At 44.6% G+C, this 18482-nt stretch overlaps 1 protein-coding gene and 1 pseudogene across 2 annotated transcripts in view; one reads left to right on the forward strand and one right to left on the reverse strand.

The window, feature by feature from the left end:
- The first annotated feature begins 3521 nt into the window (after positions 1-3521).
- On the forward strand, positions 3522-3656 carry LOC137095738 (U2 spliceosomal RNA; annotated as a pseudogene).
- Positions 3657-12396: 8740 nt separating this feature from the next.
- LOC137094728 (phosphatidylethanolamine N-methyltransferase-like) overlaps positions 12397-18482 on the reverse strand; it is an 84242-nt gene continuing 78156 nt past the window's right edge. For both annotated transcript variants that reach the window (XM_067462178.1, XM_067462177.1), the window contains exons 6-7: positions 17359-17433; positions 12397-14934 (exon numbers count right to left, since the gene is read on the reverse strand). In XM_067462178.1, the coding sequence (XP_067318279.1) occupies positions 14886-14934; positions 17359-17433 (124 nt within the window). In that variant the 3' untranslated portion in view covers positions 12397-14885. The remainder of the gene's footprint in view (positions 14935-17358; positions 17434-18482) is intronic.

Below are 18482 nucleotides of genomic sequence, written 5' to 3' on the forward strand. Positions count from 1 at the left end.
TCTATGATTCTATGCATGATCACCATCAATGCCTCCCTTTGCTCACCTTTGCTTTACACACAAATATTCCTCAAAGCTGGACTTTTATTGCCCAGGAGGCAATAAAATATTTATATCTGAGTCTCCAAAAGGGAAATCTCTGGCTGACTCATAACCTTTCTTATAAACACACTGAGGAAATAAAGCAGCATTTTAAAGTTCTAGGAAAGGAATACCAGAAAAGCGGGGAAAATATTGCGGCGGCAATAGATACGACATTGGGTAAACAAAGGCACGAGGCAGAACCATCCTCATGTGCTGTCTGATGCTATCAAAGGCCTGTTTCAATGGCATGGCTCAGAGAACATGGCCACACGTGATATAATAAAAATATTACTTATTACTGCTTTCCTCTTTTCATCGAGACCCACAGACCCAAATAATAGAAAGTAGTCCATCTTGCACCAAAGTAGGCAAGTAAATTGGGTATCGGGTCGGTTTTCTGCCTAAGGGGCACATGTAAAATGCCAATCAGAACAAAGTTTCAAAAGTACCCAAATTCGATCTCTTGTTTTCTTTGCACTGTCGCTTGCCTAGGGTGCATCCACATGGTAGAATTGACACAGTTTGGTCCCACTTTCTCTACCATGCCTCAATGCAGCCTAGGACGTATGCTGTATTGCGTGTTGTAGAATCATAGAATCATAGAGTTGGAAGAGACCTCATGGGCCATCCAGTCCAACCCCCTGCCAAGAAGCAGGAACATTGCACTCAAATCACCCCTGACAGATGGCCATCCAGCCTCTGTTTAAAAGCTTCCAAAGAAGGAGCCTCCACCACACTCCGGGGCAGAGAGTTCCACTGCTAAACGGCTCTCACAGTCAGGAAGTTCTTCCTCATGTTCAGATGGAATCTCCTCTCTTGCAGTTTGAAGCCATTGTTCTGCGTCCTAGTCTCCAGGGAGGCAGAAAACAAGCTTGCTCCCTCCTCCTCCCTGTGGTTTCCTTTCACATATTTATACATGGCTATCATATCTCCTCTCAGCCTTCTCTTCTTCAGGCTAAACATGCCCAGCTCCTTAAGCCGCTCCTCATAGGGATTGTTCTCCCAGATTTTGTGTAATGCAAGAGTAACATATGTGGCCCAAAGCACCTTTACTACTTATTCGTATCCTGATAAAAATCTGGGATAGACTACTGCAGCATGTAATATTCATAGGGCGGCCCTTGGAGACTGTTCAGAAATGGCAACTGGATTGGAATAAAAGCAGCAAAGGGTGCATCTACACTGTAGAATGAATACACTGGCCTCACTGGAACTCTGGGAACTGTAGTCTCACAAGCTGCTGAAGAATGGGGCACCTCACCATACTACCATTCCCAGGACTCCATAGCATTGAGCAGATGCATTTAAAGTGGCATCACACTGCATTTGTTCCACAATGCAGACACAACAGTAGAGAAAGTAGCGGAAGAAGAGGAATAGGAGGCAAAATCAGGGCTGAATAGCATTTCAATGCCTGACAGAGCAGAAAGGATGGAGTTGGCACCAAGTGCTGAGCTGTGCCCATAAAACATTGGCAGAAGGCAAAGCGTGCCATTTTCCATTGTGCCCGGGTTACGAGACAGCGGAAACCTCGTATATCTTCCCCAGCATCTGTTCATGCTTTATTCATGGGAAAGGGCCATCTTCCGGCCAAATCTTTCTCTCAAAATTTGCATAATTATTAAAAAAAGAAGCATTTTTGATTGGATAGGAGAAGAAAGACTGCAACTTTCTCAATATTGCAACATTCCCAAATATTGCAATGTTTCAAAATATTGCAAATGTTTTTAATTGGTGCTGGCAATATAATGATGGTGATGGTGACACCCTCTAATAGTCTGGGGTGTGGTTTTTTTTGGCATTTGGGGTGAGGAGTGGGCTTATTAACAAAAGACCCCTATCATAAATGCACAGTAGAGTAACTTATCAGCAGAGGCGTGACCCAGCACCAGTAACCAAAAGAGGTCAAAAGAACAAACACATAGACCAATGTTATCTTTTCTATAAGAGGATTTTTTTAATGGCAAAATAATATGGTTGCACTATTCACAAAAACAAGGTTCCCATAACACAAATAAAGTTCAACCTTCACACTGGAGCTTCACACACAAGGCCTTATATTTGTTGTGTCTGGGCAACCAGTCAATTATATTACATTTCTAACAGAACAAAGCAAACAAACAGACAAAATACAAAATTTGTGAGTTTGGTAGTTGATTAAATGTCCTTTGACCAGTTTCTGGCCACTTGGAGTGCCTCTGGTGTTGCTGCAAGAAGGTCCTCCCTTGTGCATGTGGCAGGGCTCAGGGTGGATTGCAGCAGGTGGTCAGTGGTTTGCTCTTCTCCACACTCACATGTCGTGGATTCAACTTTTAGCCCCATTTCTTAAGATTGGCTCTGCATCCCTCCTCCTGGTGCCAGAGTGCAGTCTGTTCAGTGCCTTCCAAGTCGCCCAGTCTTCTGTGTGCCCAGGGGGGAGTCTCTCCTTTGGTATCAGCCATTGGTTGAGGTTCTGGGTTTGAGCCTGCCACTTTTGGACTCTCGCTTGCTGAGGTGTTCCAGCGAGTGTCTCTTAGAAAACTATTTCTAGATTTAAGTTGTTGACGTGTTGGCTGATACCCAAACAAGGGATGAGCTGGAGATGTCACTGCCTTGGTCCTTTCACTATTGGCTGCTACTTCCCAGCAGATGTCAGGTGGTGCCATACCAGCTAAGCAGTGTAATTTCTCCAATGGTGTAGGGCACAGACACCCCGTGATAATGCGTGATTAAGAACCACATCCACTGTTTTAGTGTGGTGAGATGTGTTCCACACTGGGCATGCGTACTCAGCAGCAGAGTAGCATAGTGCAAGGGCAGATGTCTTCACTGTGTCTGGTTGTGACCCCCAGGCTGTGCAAGTCAGCTTTCGTATGATATTGTTTCTAGCACCCACTTTTTGCTTGATGTTCAGGCAATGCTTCTTGTAGGTCAGAGCATGGTCCAGAGTGACTCCCAGGTATTTGGGTGTGTTGCAATGCTCCAGTGGGATTCCTTCCCAGGTGATCCTCAGAGCTCAGGATGCTTGTCTCTTCTTAAGGTGAAAGGCACATGTCTGTGTTTTAGATGGGGGACATGAGAGAAGCCTCCTCGCAGGGTTGCAAGACATCCGGGCGTCCCCTGGGCAACGTCTTCATAGACGGCTGATTCTCTCGCCACAGAAGCAACCAGCATGCAAGCAAACAAGCAAGCAAAACAACCAACGGACCTTTTCAGGCCTTATATTGAGACCTACTAACACTGAGGCCTACCTCACACTGAGGCCTTTCTCCCAATGAAACCTTTCTCCTACTGAGGCCTCTCTCACACAGAGGCTTCTTTCACACTGAGTGCTACCTCAGAGTGGTGGCTACTAAGCATACCTACTTACACTGAATTGCAGCTCCTGTTGAGTCATTGCATCCATTTAATCCTTTCAGTGCTTGACTCACATTTTTGTAATTAAAAATACCTAGGTAATCGCTTCTTGGCCTTTTGGCTAAGATCAAGTGTAGTTAATTTTTTTTATATTTCTGACAAATTTTGTTTAGAAGCAGTTAGTCATTGCCTTCCTCTGAGGCTGAGAGAGTGTGACTTGCCCAAGGCCACCCAATGGGGATTCATGGCCTAGCAGGTATTTGAACTCTGGTCTCTCCTATGGAAGCTGGTGATTTGTAGTTTGGAGATTAGAACATTCAACCAGAGAGGTCCCACTAAACTACAAATCCACACTCAAGGAGGTGCAATAATGGAGCTCTAACAACATAGCATGATATTGCCCTTCATTATTGCCACATTTGAGGTATTTTAGAGACAGATATTCCAACCTTTGGAAACCTTATGTTAAAAGTTATTGCCTTTCATCAGAGTTAGGCTTCACAAAACTACAAATTCCCCAATTCTGGAAGTAGCCGAAATGTTGCAGCATAAATAGGAGAGATACTATCAAGAGAGACCCTTTCCGGAGAAAAGAAAAGTATGGCTTTATTTCCAGCTGGGACTCTGGTGAGGAGTTCTGTCCAAAAGCACCAGAGCAATGATATAGGTACAGACTGTGGCTTTTATAGTCTCCAAATGCAAGCAAACAAAGAACATGCTTCTACATACATTGATTTCATTTACTATGTCATCTTAGCATCATAAGAATATCAAGTTCTACCTTCCAACATACAAAAAGCATGTCTCTGTGTCTTTCTGAAGAGCAAGCATCTTACATTCATTAATCAAGGGGCCTAACTTTGACCTGTCAGGAGAGAGAGGGGGGCTCCTTTTAGAGCCTAGTTGTACCAGCTTGTTGCTCCTAGGGCAGACTTATCTTTTTCCTGGAATGTATAGATAACATGCCTCCATCGCCAGCCCCTCTTTTGCTGTGCCTGGACTGCAACTCGCTTGTCCGTTAGCATTGTTTCTATACAGAGAGAACTTGATTTTGCTATACATTTCAATGGTTATAAAGTACATACAATTTATTCATAAATAAATATCTATATTTCCAATACCTCCTCATCAATAACAGCTAATAATAGAACAACAACAACATAGCATGATTTTGCCCTTTATCGCATCCAAATTGGAAGGATTTTAAAGTCCGTTGTTCGTTTAATTCTCCAGTTCTTGGATACCTTGAGTTAAAAGCTTCCATAATTTCCCAGAATTAGGTTTCACTAAACTACAAATCCCTGAATTCCACAGGAGACAGCAGTAGCTGTTAAGGTGGCATAATAGTGCAATAACAATTTGGTATGATATTATCTTTTATTATTATTATTATTATTATTATTAAACTTTATTTGTACCCCGCTAGCATCTCCCGAAGGATTCGATGCGGCTTACACAGGCCAAGGCTTCAACACACAACACAACAATACAATCTAAGCAAATCAAACAATTAAAAACAAAATAAAGCAAAATAAACAACAGGCACAATACAGTAAAACACAATAAAACTGGGCCGGGCCAGAGCAATGGGTACAAAGATTAAAAGTGCTGATGTGACAGGAGATGTATATAGGGCTTCTAGGGCAAGTGCGGTGTGCGATGTGCAGCAATCATTGGTTCTGATACAGTGCTTATGGGACTTGGTAGTGGAGATTTCCTAATCTGGGAAGGCGCATCGGAAAAGCCAGGTCTTCAAGTTCTTTCTGAAGACAGCCAAAGTAGGGGCCTGTCTAAGGTCTTTGGGGAGGGTGTTCCAGAGTCGGGGGCCACCACAAAAAAGGCCCTGTCCCGCGTCCCCACCAAGCGCGCTTGCGACGCCGGTGGGATCACGAGCAGGGCCTCTCCAGATGACCGAAGTGAACGTGTGGGTTCCTAGATGGAAATGCGGTCACGCAGGTAGGCTGGTCCCAAACCGTTCAGGGCTTTGTAGGTAAACACCTGCACCTTAAATTGGACTCGGAATATAAACGGCAGCCAGTGGAGCTCCTTGAACAGGAGGGTTGACCTCTCTCTGTAAGGGGCCCCAGTTAGCATCCTGGCTGCTGATCGTTGGACCAGTTGGAGCTTCCGAGCCGTCTTCAAGGGCAGCCCCACGTAGAGCGCATTGCAGTAGTCCAATCTGGCGGTGACCAAGGCATGGACCACTGCGGCCAGATCCACCTTCGCGAGGTACGGTCGCAGTTGGCGCACGAGTCTCAATTGTGCAAAAGCCCTCCCGGACACCGCCGACGCCTGAGCCTCAAGCATAAGCGATGAATCCAAGAAGACTCCCAAACTGCGGACCTGTGACTTCAGGGGGAGTGTAACCCCGTCCAGCACAGGTTGCCACCCTATACCCCGGTCAGGTTTACGACCAACCAGAGAACCTCTGTCTTGTCGGGACTGATCTTCAGCTTGTTCCTCCTCATCCAGATAGACACAGCGGCCATTGTCACATTGAGGGATTTTAGAGACTAACACTCTTTTGAGACACTTTTGAGAGATATTAGAGATGCTCCAGCCCTCAGACACCTTGAGTTAAAAGCTTCCGCCATTCACCACGGTTAGGCCTCGCAAAACTACAAATCAGCAAATTCAATAGGTAGCCATATCAGTTAAGGTGGGAAAAGGAAGGGTCCTGAGGCTGTCAGGAATTGTGGGAGTTGAAGTCCAAAACATCTGGAGGGCCAAAGTTTGCCCATGCCTGACATTGGACATTTTCAGAGCTTCCTCAATTGCTACCTTCTCCATCTCTCTCGCAGCCTTGAGCTTGTGTTTATCTTTCCTTTTGCTGTTTTCATTCCACAGAACCCTTGGGATGGCTGCTGATATTTACCAAAGATGGCACAAGATAGCCTTTCTTTTCTGCCTAGTTGGGTACCCCCCCCCCCCAAAAAAAAAGGACTCGATGCCCGCTTGGGATGGAGCCACGGATGCGACTTGGGGTTGTTTTGGAGCAAAACAAACGCCAAACACGTGGCGCACGCGAGACACACAGGTGGAAACGTTTCTGAACACAGGTGAGGGAGGAGCCATCTGGGGATGTTTACGGGCCGGATTCTCCACACTTTGCAGGGAAATAATGCTTGACTCTCCTCGGCCCTGTTCCATTGTCCAAGTGGTTCTTTTTCAAGAATCTACAGAAAAACCAATGCGATTCTAGGTTGCATTAACAGGACTTGAGTGTAGATGTAAAGTAGGACAAAAAAATGAAATGACTAGATGTGGAAAGGGTGACACCTGGCTTGAAAATAGTGACCTGAGCCAATAGTGTGATGCAGCAGCGAAAAAGGCCAATGCGATTCTAGGCTACCTCAATAGTGGGTTTAATCATAGTCCCACTCTATTCTTCTTTAATTAGCCTTCACTTGAAATGCTATTTTCAATTCTGGGCAATGCAATTTGAGAAAGATATGGAGAAGATGCAATGTGTCCAGAGAAGGGCAACAAAAATGCTCAGAGGTCTGGAAACTATGAATCTCTATGTGGAGTGGTTTACGTTGCTAGGTATGTAGTTCGAACTTGGAAAACAGAAGGTAGGGAGAAGGGGACAAGAGAGCCATGCTTCTTTATTATTATTATTATTATTATTATTATTATTAGATACACAAGATTAGTACACAGTAAACAAGATCACTATGCTGGATTTGTATTGGATCACACACTGGACACTTCCCAAGTGTCTAGGACTGTGTGATATATTGGCGAATAATGCGTGCAGATCCAAGTAGGGTGGCCTTTTGTAGATGACAGGTGGTGATTTTGTCAGTGCCAATCGTTATAATACATTAAAATACAAACCAAATAAATACATAAAGCCAGATTGTCAAGATAAAATCCCATTCATCACCATCGGCCAGTGGGGTTGATTCGCTAATCATTCTGAGAATGCTATGTCCCCGAGCCAGGATTTTACTAGCTTTCTGAAAGTCAAAAGGGAAGGGGCAGATCTAATCTCCATTGGGAGAGAGTTCCACAGCTGAGGGGCCACCACCGAGAAGGCCCGTTCCTCGTCCCCACCAGACGCAATTGCGAAGGTGGTAGGACCGAGAGCAGGGCCCTTCCAGAAGATCTTAACAACCTTGATGATTTGTAGTGGAGAATCCGTTTGGACAGGTAAACTGGTCCGGAGCCAATTGGGGATTTATAGGTCAGCACCAGCACTTTGAATTGTGCTCGGAAGCTGATTGGCAGCCAGTGGAGCTGATGCAACAGAGGAGAAGTGTGCTCCCTGTACCCTGCTCCTGTTAGTAATCTGGCTGCTGCTCGTTGGACTAGTTGTAGCTCCCACGTAGACTTCAGAGGCAACCCCATGTAGAGAGCATTGCAGTAGTCTATACGGGATGTAACCAGAGCATGGACCACCGTGGCCAAGTCAGACTTCCTAGCTGGCGCACAACTTAGAATAAATAACTAAAATAAATTGGAATCTCCTTCTCTGGAGGCTTTAAAGCAGAGGCTAGATGGCCATCTGTCTCGAGGGCTTTAATTGTGTCTTCCTTGTATGTCAGAAGAGTCTTGGACTGGATCTCTTCTAAGGGGCCATCTCCCTGCTGCAACCAAATGGCCGTTCTCTCCTCTGTTTATTAACCAAGACAGGTACAAACCGACTCCATCTACCTGGGAACCCAATTAATCAGAGGAGGCCATCGTTCAAAATAATCACCCCTTGAATAAATAGCAACAGAGCCGAAAACGGCCGGCTTAAGCTTCAGCATGACCATGCAGGACGCACCATTCACAAATGTCACGGTGATGTGCCATTAGTCCTCGAAGGGCATGTTGATGTTCCCATTTACTTGAAGTTTTTTTTAAAAAAAAGAATGGAAGAGAAATGGGAGAAAAGAGCAGGTTACTTCTCTTTATTATTCTGTAAAAATCAAAGCAATCACCATTGGGCATTAACATTAATTCACTTCCTTTGCAACTCTTATTATTATTATTATTATTATTATTAGTCACTCTAACCCTAGTGGGTTAAACTACAGAGCTGCTGAACTTGCTGACCAAAAGGTTGGCGGTTCGAATCCAGAGCAGGGTGAGCTCCTGCTGTTAGCCCCAGCTTCTGCCAAACTAGCAGTTCGAAAACATGCAAATATGAGTAGATCAATAGGTACCACTTCTGCAGGAAGGTAACCGCACTCCATGCAGTCATGCTGGCCACATGACCTTAGAGGTGTCTATGGACAATGCCAGCTCTTCCGCTTAGAAATAGAGATGAGTGCCCCCGCTCCGAGTCGGATACTAGACTTATTGTCAGGGTGAAACCTTTATGCTTATCTTAGTCACTTTTCTATTATTATTTACCAGCTTTTCATTTATTATTATCATTAAATGCCATCTTATTTTTATTATTGCTGTTATTATTATTAGCAACTTTTCTTTTATTATTATTTGTCATGTTTTCTATTAGTATTAGCAACTTTTGTATTATTATTATTATTATTATTATTATTATTATTATTATTATTTACCAGTTTGGTTGTTGTAGGTTTTTTCGGGCTATATGGCCATGGTCTAGAGGCATTCTCTCCTGACGTTTTGCCTGCATCTATGGCAAGCATCCTCAGAGTATGTTCACTACCTCTGAGGATGCTTGCCATAGCTCAGTGTTTCTCAACCTGGGGGTCGGGACCCCTGAGGGGGTCGCAAAGGGGTGTCAGAGGGGTCGCCAAAGACCATCAGAAAACACAGTATTTTCTGATGGTCATGGGGATTCCATGTAAGAAGTTTGAGCCAATTTTATCATTGGTGGAGTTCAGAATGTTCTTTGATTGTAATGAACTATAAATCCCAGCAACTGCAACTCAGAAATGTCAAGGTCTATTTTCCCCAACTCCACCAGTGTTCACATTTGTGCATATTGAGTATTTGTGCCAAGTTTGTTCCAGATCCACCATTGTGTGAGTCCACAGTGCTCTATGGATATAGGTGAACTACAACTCCCCAACTCAGGGTCAATGCCCACCAAACCCTTCCAATGTTTTCCGTTGGGCATGGGAGTTTTGTGTGGCTAATTAGGTTCAAATCCATCGCTGGTGGAGTTCAGAATGCTCTTTGATTATAGGTGAACTACAAATCCCAGCAATCCTCCCCCAACCCCACTAACATTTACATGTGGGTGCATTGGGTATTTGTGCCCAGTTTGGTCCAGTGAATGAAAATACATCTTGCATATCTGAGATTTACATTATGATTTATAACAGTAGTAAAATGACTATTATGAAGTAGCAACAAAAACAATGTTATGATTGGGGGTCACCACAACATGAGGGACTGTATTCAGGGGTCACGGCATTAGGAAGGTTGAGAACCACTGCCATAGATGTAGGCAAAATGCCAGGAGAGAATGCCTCTAGTCTAGACCATGGCCATATAGCCCGAAAAAACCTACAACAACCCAGTGATTCCGGCCATGAAAGCCTTCGACAATATATTTACCCGTTTTTCTATTATTATTATTATTATTATTATTATTATTATTATTATTTGCTATTTTTCCTTTATTAACGAGATACCAATTTTTATTTTGAGCTTCCTAAAAAACTGGGCTCCCTTTTGCTAAATTTGTTTGTTAGTGAAGGAAAGTCAAGATCTGAACCGCCTCTTGCCAGTTCTAGCCAGGCAATGGTTTGCAAACGCTGCAGAGTGAGTCTGTTCAGGTTCTTAGAAATTGGCCCAGTAATTAATGATGACTTCTTTAGAGCGAAGGGTCGATAGCAATTTAATCTTGGGCAGCCAAAGGTCCGGGAAGGGCTTCACTCAGGAGGGAAGAAAGATGCCCGCAAGGCGACTGAGCAGCAAACTGCCCAGAACAAGACCAGCCCGGCTCTGCCTCAGCATCTCTGGCTCATTGACAGGGCCGCCGTTCATCTCCTTACACAATTTAGCTGATGGATGGATTATGCAAGGAGTGGAAAACCAAAAAGGGTTGTCAAGTCAACCTGAGCAAGCTGCCGAACGATGAGGTCATGCAAGAGAGAAACAAAAGGAATAGTCATCCCATGGGTTAAACCAGGCATGGGTCAACGTTGGCCTTCCAGGTGTTTTGGACTTCAACTCCCACAATTTCTAAGAGTCTCAGGCCCTTTCATTTTCCTCCTGAGCCACTTAAGAGACCTAAGGCTCTTAGGAACTGTGGGAGTTGAAGTCCAAAACACCTAGAGGGTCCAAGTTTGCCCATGCCTATCTAGAGAAACCTAAAAATGCTGGGCATTTGGAGGTCTTCCAGACCAATTCCAAGGTCCATGTGTTGTCGAGCATGAATTTGGGAGGCCCTGGCAAAGCGGAGACTGGCCAGACCCAAAAAGGAGGATCCGGGACCCTGGCGAAACAAGCAAGGACCCAAAGGACTTTTCCCCTTATTTTTCCCAATAAAATCTCAACAAGTTGAAGAAAAGCAACCAAGATGTTTATTTCATTCCAGCTGGAACGGATGACGACCGCAATCATTTGCCTAGGAGCCGACATGACCCGTTGGGCAAAATAATGCAATATTTATAGGAAATATAGAGCTGTCAAATTCAAATTTCTCGGGCCTGACCTCTGAACCAGCTTTGCGCTGATTGGCTGGAGACATCCGCTGGCTGGGATGTGCAGTCAGATAGATTGCACCCTGTCCAATCAGAGCACTAGCCCCACTTCGGCTGCTCAGCCAATGAGGAGGCAGGAGGCATGCTGGGTGGGAAACAATGAATGAGAGAGGCAAAATGACAGGATTAGAATGACCATGTTTGCCCAATGACCCAACGATAGCTTAGGCTCTCAAGTCAGATCTGAGTTATTGTTTTAGCCTTTTGAATCATCTTTGTCTAGCCCTGGGAGGCTAGGTCTTTTGTTTTACTATCCTGAGATATGGAGTTCATTGAGGGAGTTGATGTTGGTTTTGGCCAGTCAAGATATGACACAATGGTGAGGCTGTGGCGAAATCCCTGGTTCCTCGAAGATAGAGAATTGCTGGGTGTTGGGTGATCCAAAATGTCCATAGACCCTATCATTCCAGATGGCCTGGCTTTCAACCCTCCGAGGTCCAGTCTGATAAGTCATTTATCTATTGTCCGTGCAAATAGGTTTTGGTTGAGCCCTTTGTTTGGGATTTACTGGCCCAGGAAATTGGGAAACTTCCAGGAGCCACGAGGTGCTGGTTTCATGAAAAGGTGGCTTTTCCTTCATTTTTAAAATATTGACATACATACATATAGGGAATTGGAAATGAGACAAGGGAACATACAAGGAATTCATAAGGAGAGGAGAAATCATGCAGAGTTGGGGGGGGGGGGGTGGTTGTCCTAAATCAGCCCTTTCCAAAGTCCATTGAAGTTCATGAAAGTTGTTAAAAGTTCGCAAAAATTGATAAAAGTTCTCAAAAATTTATAGAAGTTGGAGAAAGTTCATAAAAGTTCTTGGAAATTTCATGAAAGTCCATAAGAGCTCCCAAGAGTTCATGGGGAGCATATGGGAGGAGCACAAAAGAAGAAAACTGTAGATCCAATCCATAAATTCCAAAACGGCCTGCCAGGGGTCCGGGGGTCCCAGGGGATGATCACAAGGGACTTTCTCGGGGTCATCAGGCTTTCTGGTGTACATGAAATGGAGACATGAACATCATCGCAGTGTGGAGCCATGGAAAGAAGCTTGCTAGTCCCCACATGAGGTTTTGTGACAAATGGTTTTCCCGGGATGCAGGGGTCCATTATACAAAAAGATAGCAGTTAGTCTTAAAATTAGTCTAGGAGAAAGATGACACCAGTTTGGAGATGATTTGTTGACCCACGGATACGGGGGCCCGATAGGTCTCCGTATCCGTGGTTCAAAGTAATGCAGTTTTGGCCTCCCCGGAAGGCAGTAAGAGCGTCCTGAGTGAGCCAGCAAGTTCATAATGGGAGTGGAGTTAGAGTCAGTAAAGGAGACAATTAATCATTCTAGAGAGAGAAAAGGTTGAAAGAAAGGATACTTTTTATTGGGGGATTGTTACAATGAAGCAGGGGGAATCCAGCAAGAAAAGGAAAGGTCTCTGTATTGAAGCTGCTGCTGGAGCCACAGTCCCTTTGTCATCTTGAAAGTCTATGCTCCCAGGAACTGTGGAACTCCCTGCTGCGCGGTCAGATCAGCTTGAAGACAGGGGCCTGTGAGCTCATTCTCACATGGCTCAATATTATGGGCATCCTGGGTACGATGTCTTGAGACTTCTCTGTCCAAAAGTGCTGGTGCTTCTCCAAAAGACAACTCCCAGGAGCCATGGCAGTTCAAGTGGCATCAATCTGTCTTAACTCTTCAATGTAGATGCAGCTTTGTGAAATCTTATCTCACCACCTGATTTTTTTTTTTTTTTTTGCTCTTTGTTGATCATTGGGCTGGTTTGGAAAGTTAAAGTTGGCAAAAAAGACAAGAGTGAGGCAATGGAAGGAATTTGAGTTAATTGGGATGAGTTTGGAAACAATAAGAGTGGGAGGAATTTAAGATATTTTCACGACTGGGGTGTGAAGAAACTATTTTTTGCAAAAAGCAAACAGGGGAAAGAATTTATAGCAGCGCGAGGCCCAGAAGCAAAAAGATCTTAGCTTTCTGATAAAGGAGCTCCCTTGGTTCTTCCATTCTTCCATCATCAAAACATGTCCAGCTTTCCCCCCCAAAAACAACATTATACAACAAATGCAAGGGCACACTAGGCTTGTGCAATCTGGGTATATCTTGACCCGTTTCGGTGTCCTTGCTTTCAGTGGGGGCCCTGATCCATTTTTTGGAGCCTCCCGAAATTGGGAGGGCAGATATCTGTTTTTGCTCTGGGGTGCCGAAAGATCCGTTTTCTATTGGCTCATTATGGGGAGGGGCTTCCCAGGCTCCCCTTCCCGTCATTTTAGGCATTTAAGCTGTTTCTACTCTAGAGGAAAGGCACTCAGCTGCAGGCAGGTGCATGCTTTAAGGAAGCTTTTTACCAGTTTCTACTCTAGAGAAGAGGCACTCAGCTGCAGGCAGGTGTGTGCTTTAAGTACGATTCTTACCTGTTTCTACTCTAGAGGAGAGGCACTCAGCTGCAGGCAGGTGCGTGCTTTAGGGATGACTCTTACTTATTTCTACTCTAGAGGAGAGGCACTTAGCTGCAGGCAGGTGCGTGCTTTAAGGAAGCTTCTTACCTGTTTCTGCTCTAGAGGAGAGGCACTCAGCTGCAGGCAGGTGTGTGCTTTAGGGATGATTCTTACCTGTTTCTACTCTAGAGGAGAGGCACTCAGCTGCAGGCAGGTGCGTGCTTTAAGGAAGCTTCTTACCTGTTTCTGCTCTAGAGGAGAGGCACTCAGCTGCAGGCAGGTGTGTGCTTTAGGGATGATTCTTACCTGTTTCTACTCTAGAGGAGAGGCACTCAGCTGCAGGCAGCTGCATTCTTTAGGGATGATTCTTACCTGTTTCTACTCTAGAGGAGAGGCACTCAACTGCAGGCAGCTGCGTGCTTTAAGTACGATTCTTACCTGTTTCTACTCTAGAGGAGAGGCACTCAGCTGCAGGCAGGTGTGTGCTTTAAGGAAACTTCTTACCTGTGTCTACTCTAGAGGAGAGGCACTCAGCTGCAGGCAGGTGCGTGCTTTAAGGATGATTCTTATCTATTTCTACTCTGGTGGAGAGGTGCTTGGCTGCAGGCAGGCACTTTCTCCCTTGGGCTTGCAGGCTGCACGCACTCTTTCCAAGGCAAAGAGGTCAGTTTTGTTTCTTACTCTAGAGGAGAGGTGCTTGGATGCAGGCAGGCATTTGCTTTCTCTCCCAGGCTGCACCACACCAACAGCCACACACTCTTTCCAAGGCTAAAGAGGCTTCCCACTTCCAGGTAAGGAAGAGCAATGACCTCCTGGAAAAGGAGAGTAGTTTTCAGGGAATGAGAGTTTTCTTTTTGTTTGGATGGGGAGGGGGGGGGGGGGTCAAAAAACAGAAGAGGAGCTGAGATCAGCTCCCGCTTGCTTTCATGTTGAGCAGGTTTTTGTACCTGGAATGCCCTTACCGTTATGGGCTCCCGAAGTACTGAAGGTAACAAAAGAAATGGAGGAAACAGAAGAAATTCATTCCGCGCACAAGTCTAGGGCACATCTCTTGCTTTTCCATAAATGAAACTACATTATTTGTCCATTGGTGCAAGAGACCATTCACATGCAATACCCGTGTTATTCTTGCTCATTCTCCCTTTTCTTTAGAAGCTTAAGTATGTTTTCAACCCATTCAGGCTTGTGAGGATATGATGAGAGCTGCAGGAAACTGAAGGTGGGCTCAGCTTCTAACTGGAAAAAAAAAAACAACTTTGGAAGAGTTTGGGGAAAGCCGAATGAAAGACTCCAGTTGGATTTTGTTTCTTTCCCCATTCATTTCGCTGGATGGGCTGCAAAAGCAGACTGGATGTTTGCTTCTGGTTCTCCTCGGATTCTCCTCCGCAGAAGAGTTTGGCACTATTTGTTCTTCCTTGTCTTTTGGCGATAGATTTCTTCTGTAAAAGGCCTGGGAAATACAAGGAAGGAAGGAAAGAATGAAGGAGGGAAATGGATGGGGGAAAATAGAAGGGAGGGAGGGCAAAATAAATGGGCGTAAGGAAGAAAAGTTGGGAAGGAGGAAAGAAAGAAAGAATAAAGGTGGAGGGAAGGACAGAAGGAAGGTGAAAGGGATGGACAGACAGAAGAGAGGGAGGGAGGGGAAAAGGAAGAGCAGAAGGAAGAGAAAACAGATGAAGGGGGAAGAAAGGAGAAAAGAAGGAAGAAAAGAAAGCAAGAAGCATGGTGAAATGGATGTACAGAAAGATGAGAGGAAGAAAAAACAGAAGGAGCAAGGTGAAATGGATGTACAGAAAGAGGGAGGAAGGAAGCAAGGAAGACCAAAAGGAAAGGAAAATGGATAGGAGGGAAGAAAGAAGGGAAAAAAGAAATGGACAATAAGGGAAGAAAAATCAAGTTGAAATGTATGGACAGAAAGAAGACAGGAGGAAATAGGAAGGAAGGAAGGAAGGAAGGAAGGAAGGAAGGAAGGAAGGAAGGACGGAAGGAAGGAAAGAAGGGCAAAAGGAAGAGAAAACAAATGGAGGGGGGAAAGGATGAAGAAAAGGAAGGAAGAAACAAGGGAAAATAGATGTACAAAAAGAAGAGAGGAAGAAAAGATGGAAAGAGCAAGGTGAAATGGATGGACAGAAGGAGGAAGCAAGGAGGGGCGGGAGGGAGGTAGAAAAATGGATAGAAGGGGAGAAAGGGGGAAGCAAAAGAGGACAAGAAGGGAGGAAGAATCAAGGTGAAATGGATGGAAAGAAAGAAGAAAGAGAAACAAATAAAGAAAGGAGGAAAGGGCAAAGGAAGAGAAAACAGATGAAGGGAGGGAAGAAAGAAAGAAAGAAAGAAAGAAAGAAAGAAAGAAAGAAAGAAAGAAATGAGGAAATGAGGAAGAAAAATGAAGAAATAAGCAAGGTGAAATGGATGAACAGAAAGAGGAAGGAAGGAAGGAAATGGATAGAAGGAAGGAAGGAGGAAGCAAAAGAAATGAACAAGAAGAAAGGAAGAATCAAGGTGAAATGGATGGATAGAAAGAAGGGACAGAAGAAGGAAGGAAGGAAGGAAGGAAGGAAGGAAGAAAATGGATAGAAGGAAGGAAGGAGGAAGCAAAAGAAATGAACAAGAAGAAAGGAAGAATCAAGATGAAATGGATGGTTAGAAAGAAGGGACAGGAGAAGGAAGGAAGGAAGGAAGGAAGGAAGGAAGGAAGGAAGGAAGGAAGGAAGGTGGGAGGAAGAAACAAATGGAGAGAAAGATGACATTGAGATTCAAGGCAAAATGGTTGGATAGAAAGAAAAGAGGAAGGAAGGAAAGAAGGAAGGAAGGAAGGAAGGAAGGAAGGAAGGAAGGAAGGAAGGAAGGGGAAATGGACATGAAGAAGGGAGAGAGGGAAAGAAGGAAGGGTAAAAGGATTGGGGAAATGGATGGATGGAAAGAAGGAAGGGAGGAAAAGGAGAAAGGAAAAGGAAAGAAGGACAGAAAGAAGAAAGAGAGAGGGGGAGTGATTCAATCTCAGTTACTAGAAAGGTGAACTTCATTCTCAGCTGTGGTGGCATCCTGGCCCCATCTTTTTGACCCCTGGGTCTGGCCCCAACTAAAATGTGCCCCCAGAATACCCTCCAAACAGAAAGGAGAGGCCTGCGCTAACCCTTGTGGCAATACAGCCCTGAACCAGATGTAAGCGGATGGCAGAAGACGGAGGAGTGGGCGCAATCATTGTGACACAACGTCTCCGTTCTGCAGCCTCCCAGCAGGATCTTTGCCCCATCTGTGGGTCTCATTCCAGTTCCCACTTGTTAGATTGACAGGTCCTTTTTATATCGGCACATAATTAATGCCATAAAACCCGAACCGCCTCGGGGTCAGAGCAGAAGCAGGGGTGAAAAACTCCCCTTTTCCATTGAACGTCTTGCCGAAGGAACTATGTTGAGTTGCCAACCTGCCATTAACCCAGTTTGAACCCAGATGTGTGGGCACCAGAGAGAAAGAAACACGTACTTTGCAAAAGTAGAACATATTTCTTTCTTGGACTGTGGCGGCATTGGGCCTTAGGTGGGTCGCTTCTAAACATTCCCATTGGGATCATCTCGCAAGGTGCCTATACACCGTAGAATGAATGCAGTTTGGTGTCACGTTAACTACGATGGCTCAAGACTATGGATAATGGGAGCTGTAGTTTGCACTCTTTGGCCAAGATGGCAAAGACCATGCAAAACTGCACCTCCCCAGGATTCCAGAGCCTTGAGCCGTGGCAGTTCAAGTGGCAATCGATGCAATATTAGGATAAATTGCCACAGGCAAAACAGGACCGTGGAATTAATCTTTCTTTCCTCTAATTCTCTGACACTAAGGAATTATTTCTAATTATTTCATTGCCCGAGCAACTCACCCTTCATAGAGCAAAGCAATGGCATAGCAGAAGGCCACAACCGCCGTCAGGACCAGACCAGCCGGACTTGCATGCCTAGTTGGGAAAAAGACAAGAAAATTGAGGAAAGTAAAGACGTAAATATTTCCTTACTCCCATAATAATACATAATATAGGGCCTTTCCAAACAACATAGTTATAGTGCTATAATTCCATATTAACTGCCATGACAATATCCCATTGAATGCTATGGCTTCTGGGGCGAAATTCTCACCAAACTACAAATCCCAGGATGCAGCCAAGGCTGTTGATGCAGAATCATTGTCCTATAGCCACGCAGTGTCGAAGACGTCATAGCTATCAAATACGCGATACATTTCAAAGGGCGAAAGACATTACTTTTGAAAACAAATATACCACTCTCTTGAAAGTCCTTTAATCAAAATCCTCCTATTCTAAAAGCTTGTTTTAACAGCAGCAACAACAAACCTTATAGTGTGGCTTTATTTATTAAATAAATAATATATTTACAAGGGTAAAAGGCTGTATATTTTAAAGCAAATACACCAGTCCCTTGAATTCTGTTGCCAAAATCCTCCTGTTATAAACGTCTGCTGGAATTATTATTGTTGTTGTTGTTGTTGTTGTTGTTGTTATTCTGACACAAAAACACAGTATGACACAGCAAGTGAGATATATATGCTTGATCTGTATTATTATTGTTGTTATTATTGTCCTGTACCAGGAGCTCCAACTTTATTTTCTTTCTGTTATCTGTTTGCAGTCATAGGGCAGGCCTCCTGTCCATCATAATTAAGCTTTGGTTCCGCCCTTTGTTCAGGGCTCTGGGAAGGAAAGGAGCCATTTTTGGGCAGTCTCACATAAGGATGCTAAACTATAGGACGTAGACCAGCTCGTCCCGTAGAAAAGCTTCTCTTCTCAAGAACATCCGGGGAAACAGAAATTCCAGGGAAAAGGTCCCAAGGCTCTGGCTGAGAGTTCACAGCCTCTCAGCCTCACAGCAAACAGAAAGAAAACAGCCCTGAAGTTCTCAAAGAATTCTCGGAGGGAGGACAGCACTACAGATCCACGGAACTCCATCTGAAATATCTTCAAGCCTCGGCTGGTAGGTCTACTCGATACCC

Source organism: Anolis sagrei, chromosome Y, assembly GCF_037176765.1.
Source record: "Anolis sagrei isolate rAnoSag1 chromosome Y, rAnoSag1.mat, whole genome shotgun sequence".
In the NCBI taxonomy this organism is placed as follows: domain Eukaryota; kingdom Metazoa; phylum Chordata; class Lepidosauria; order Squamata; family Dactyloidae; genus Anolis; species Anolis sagrei.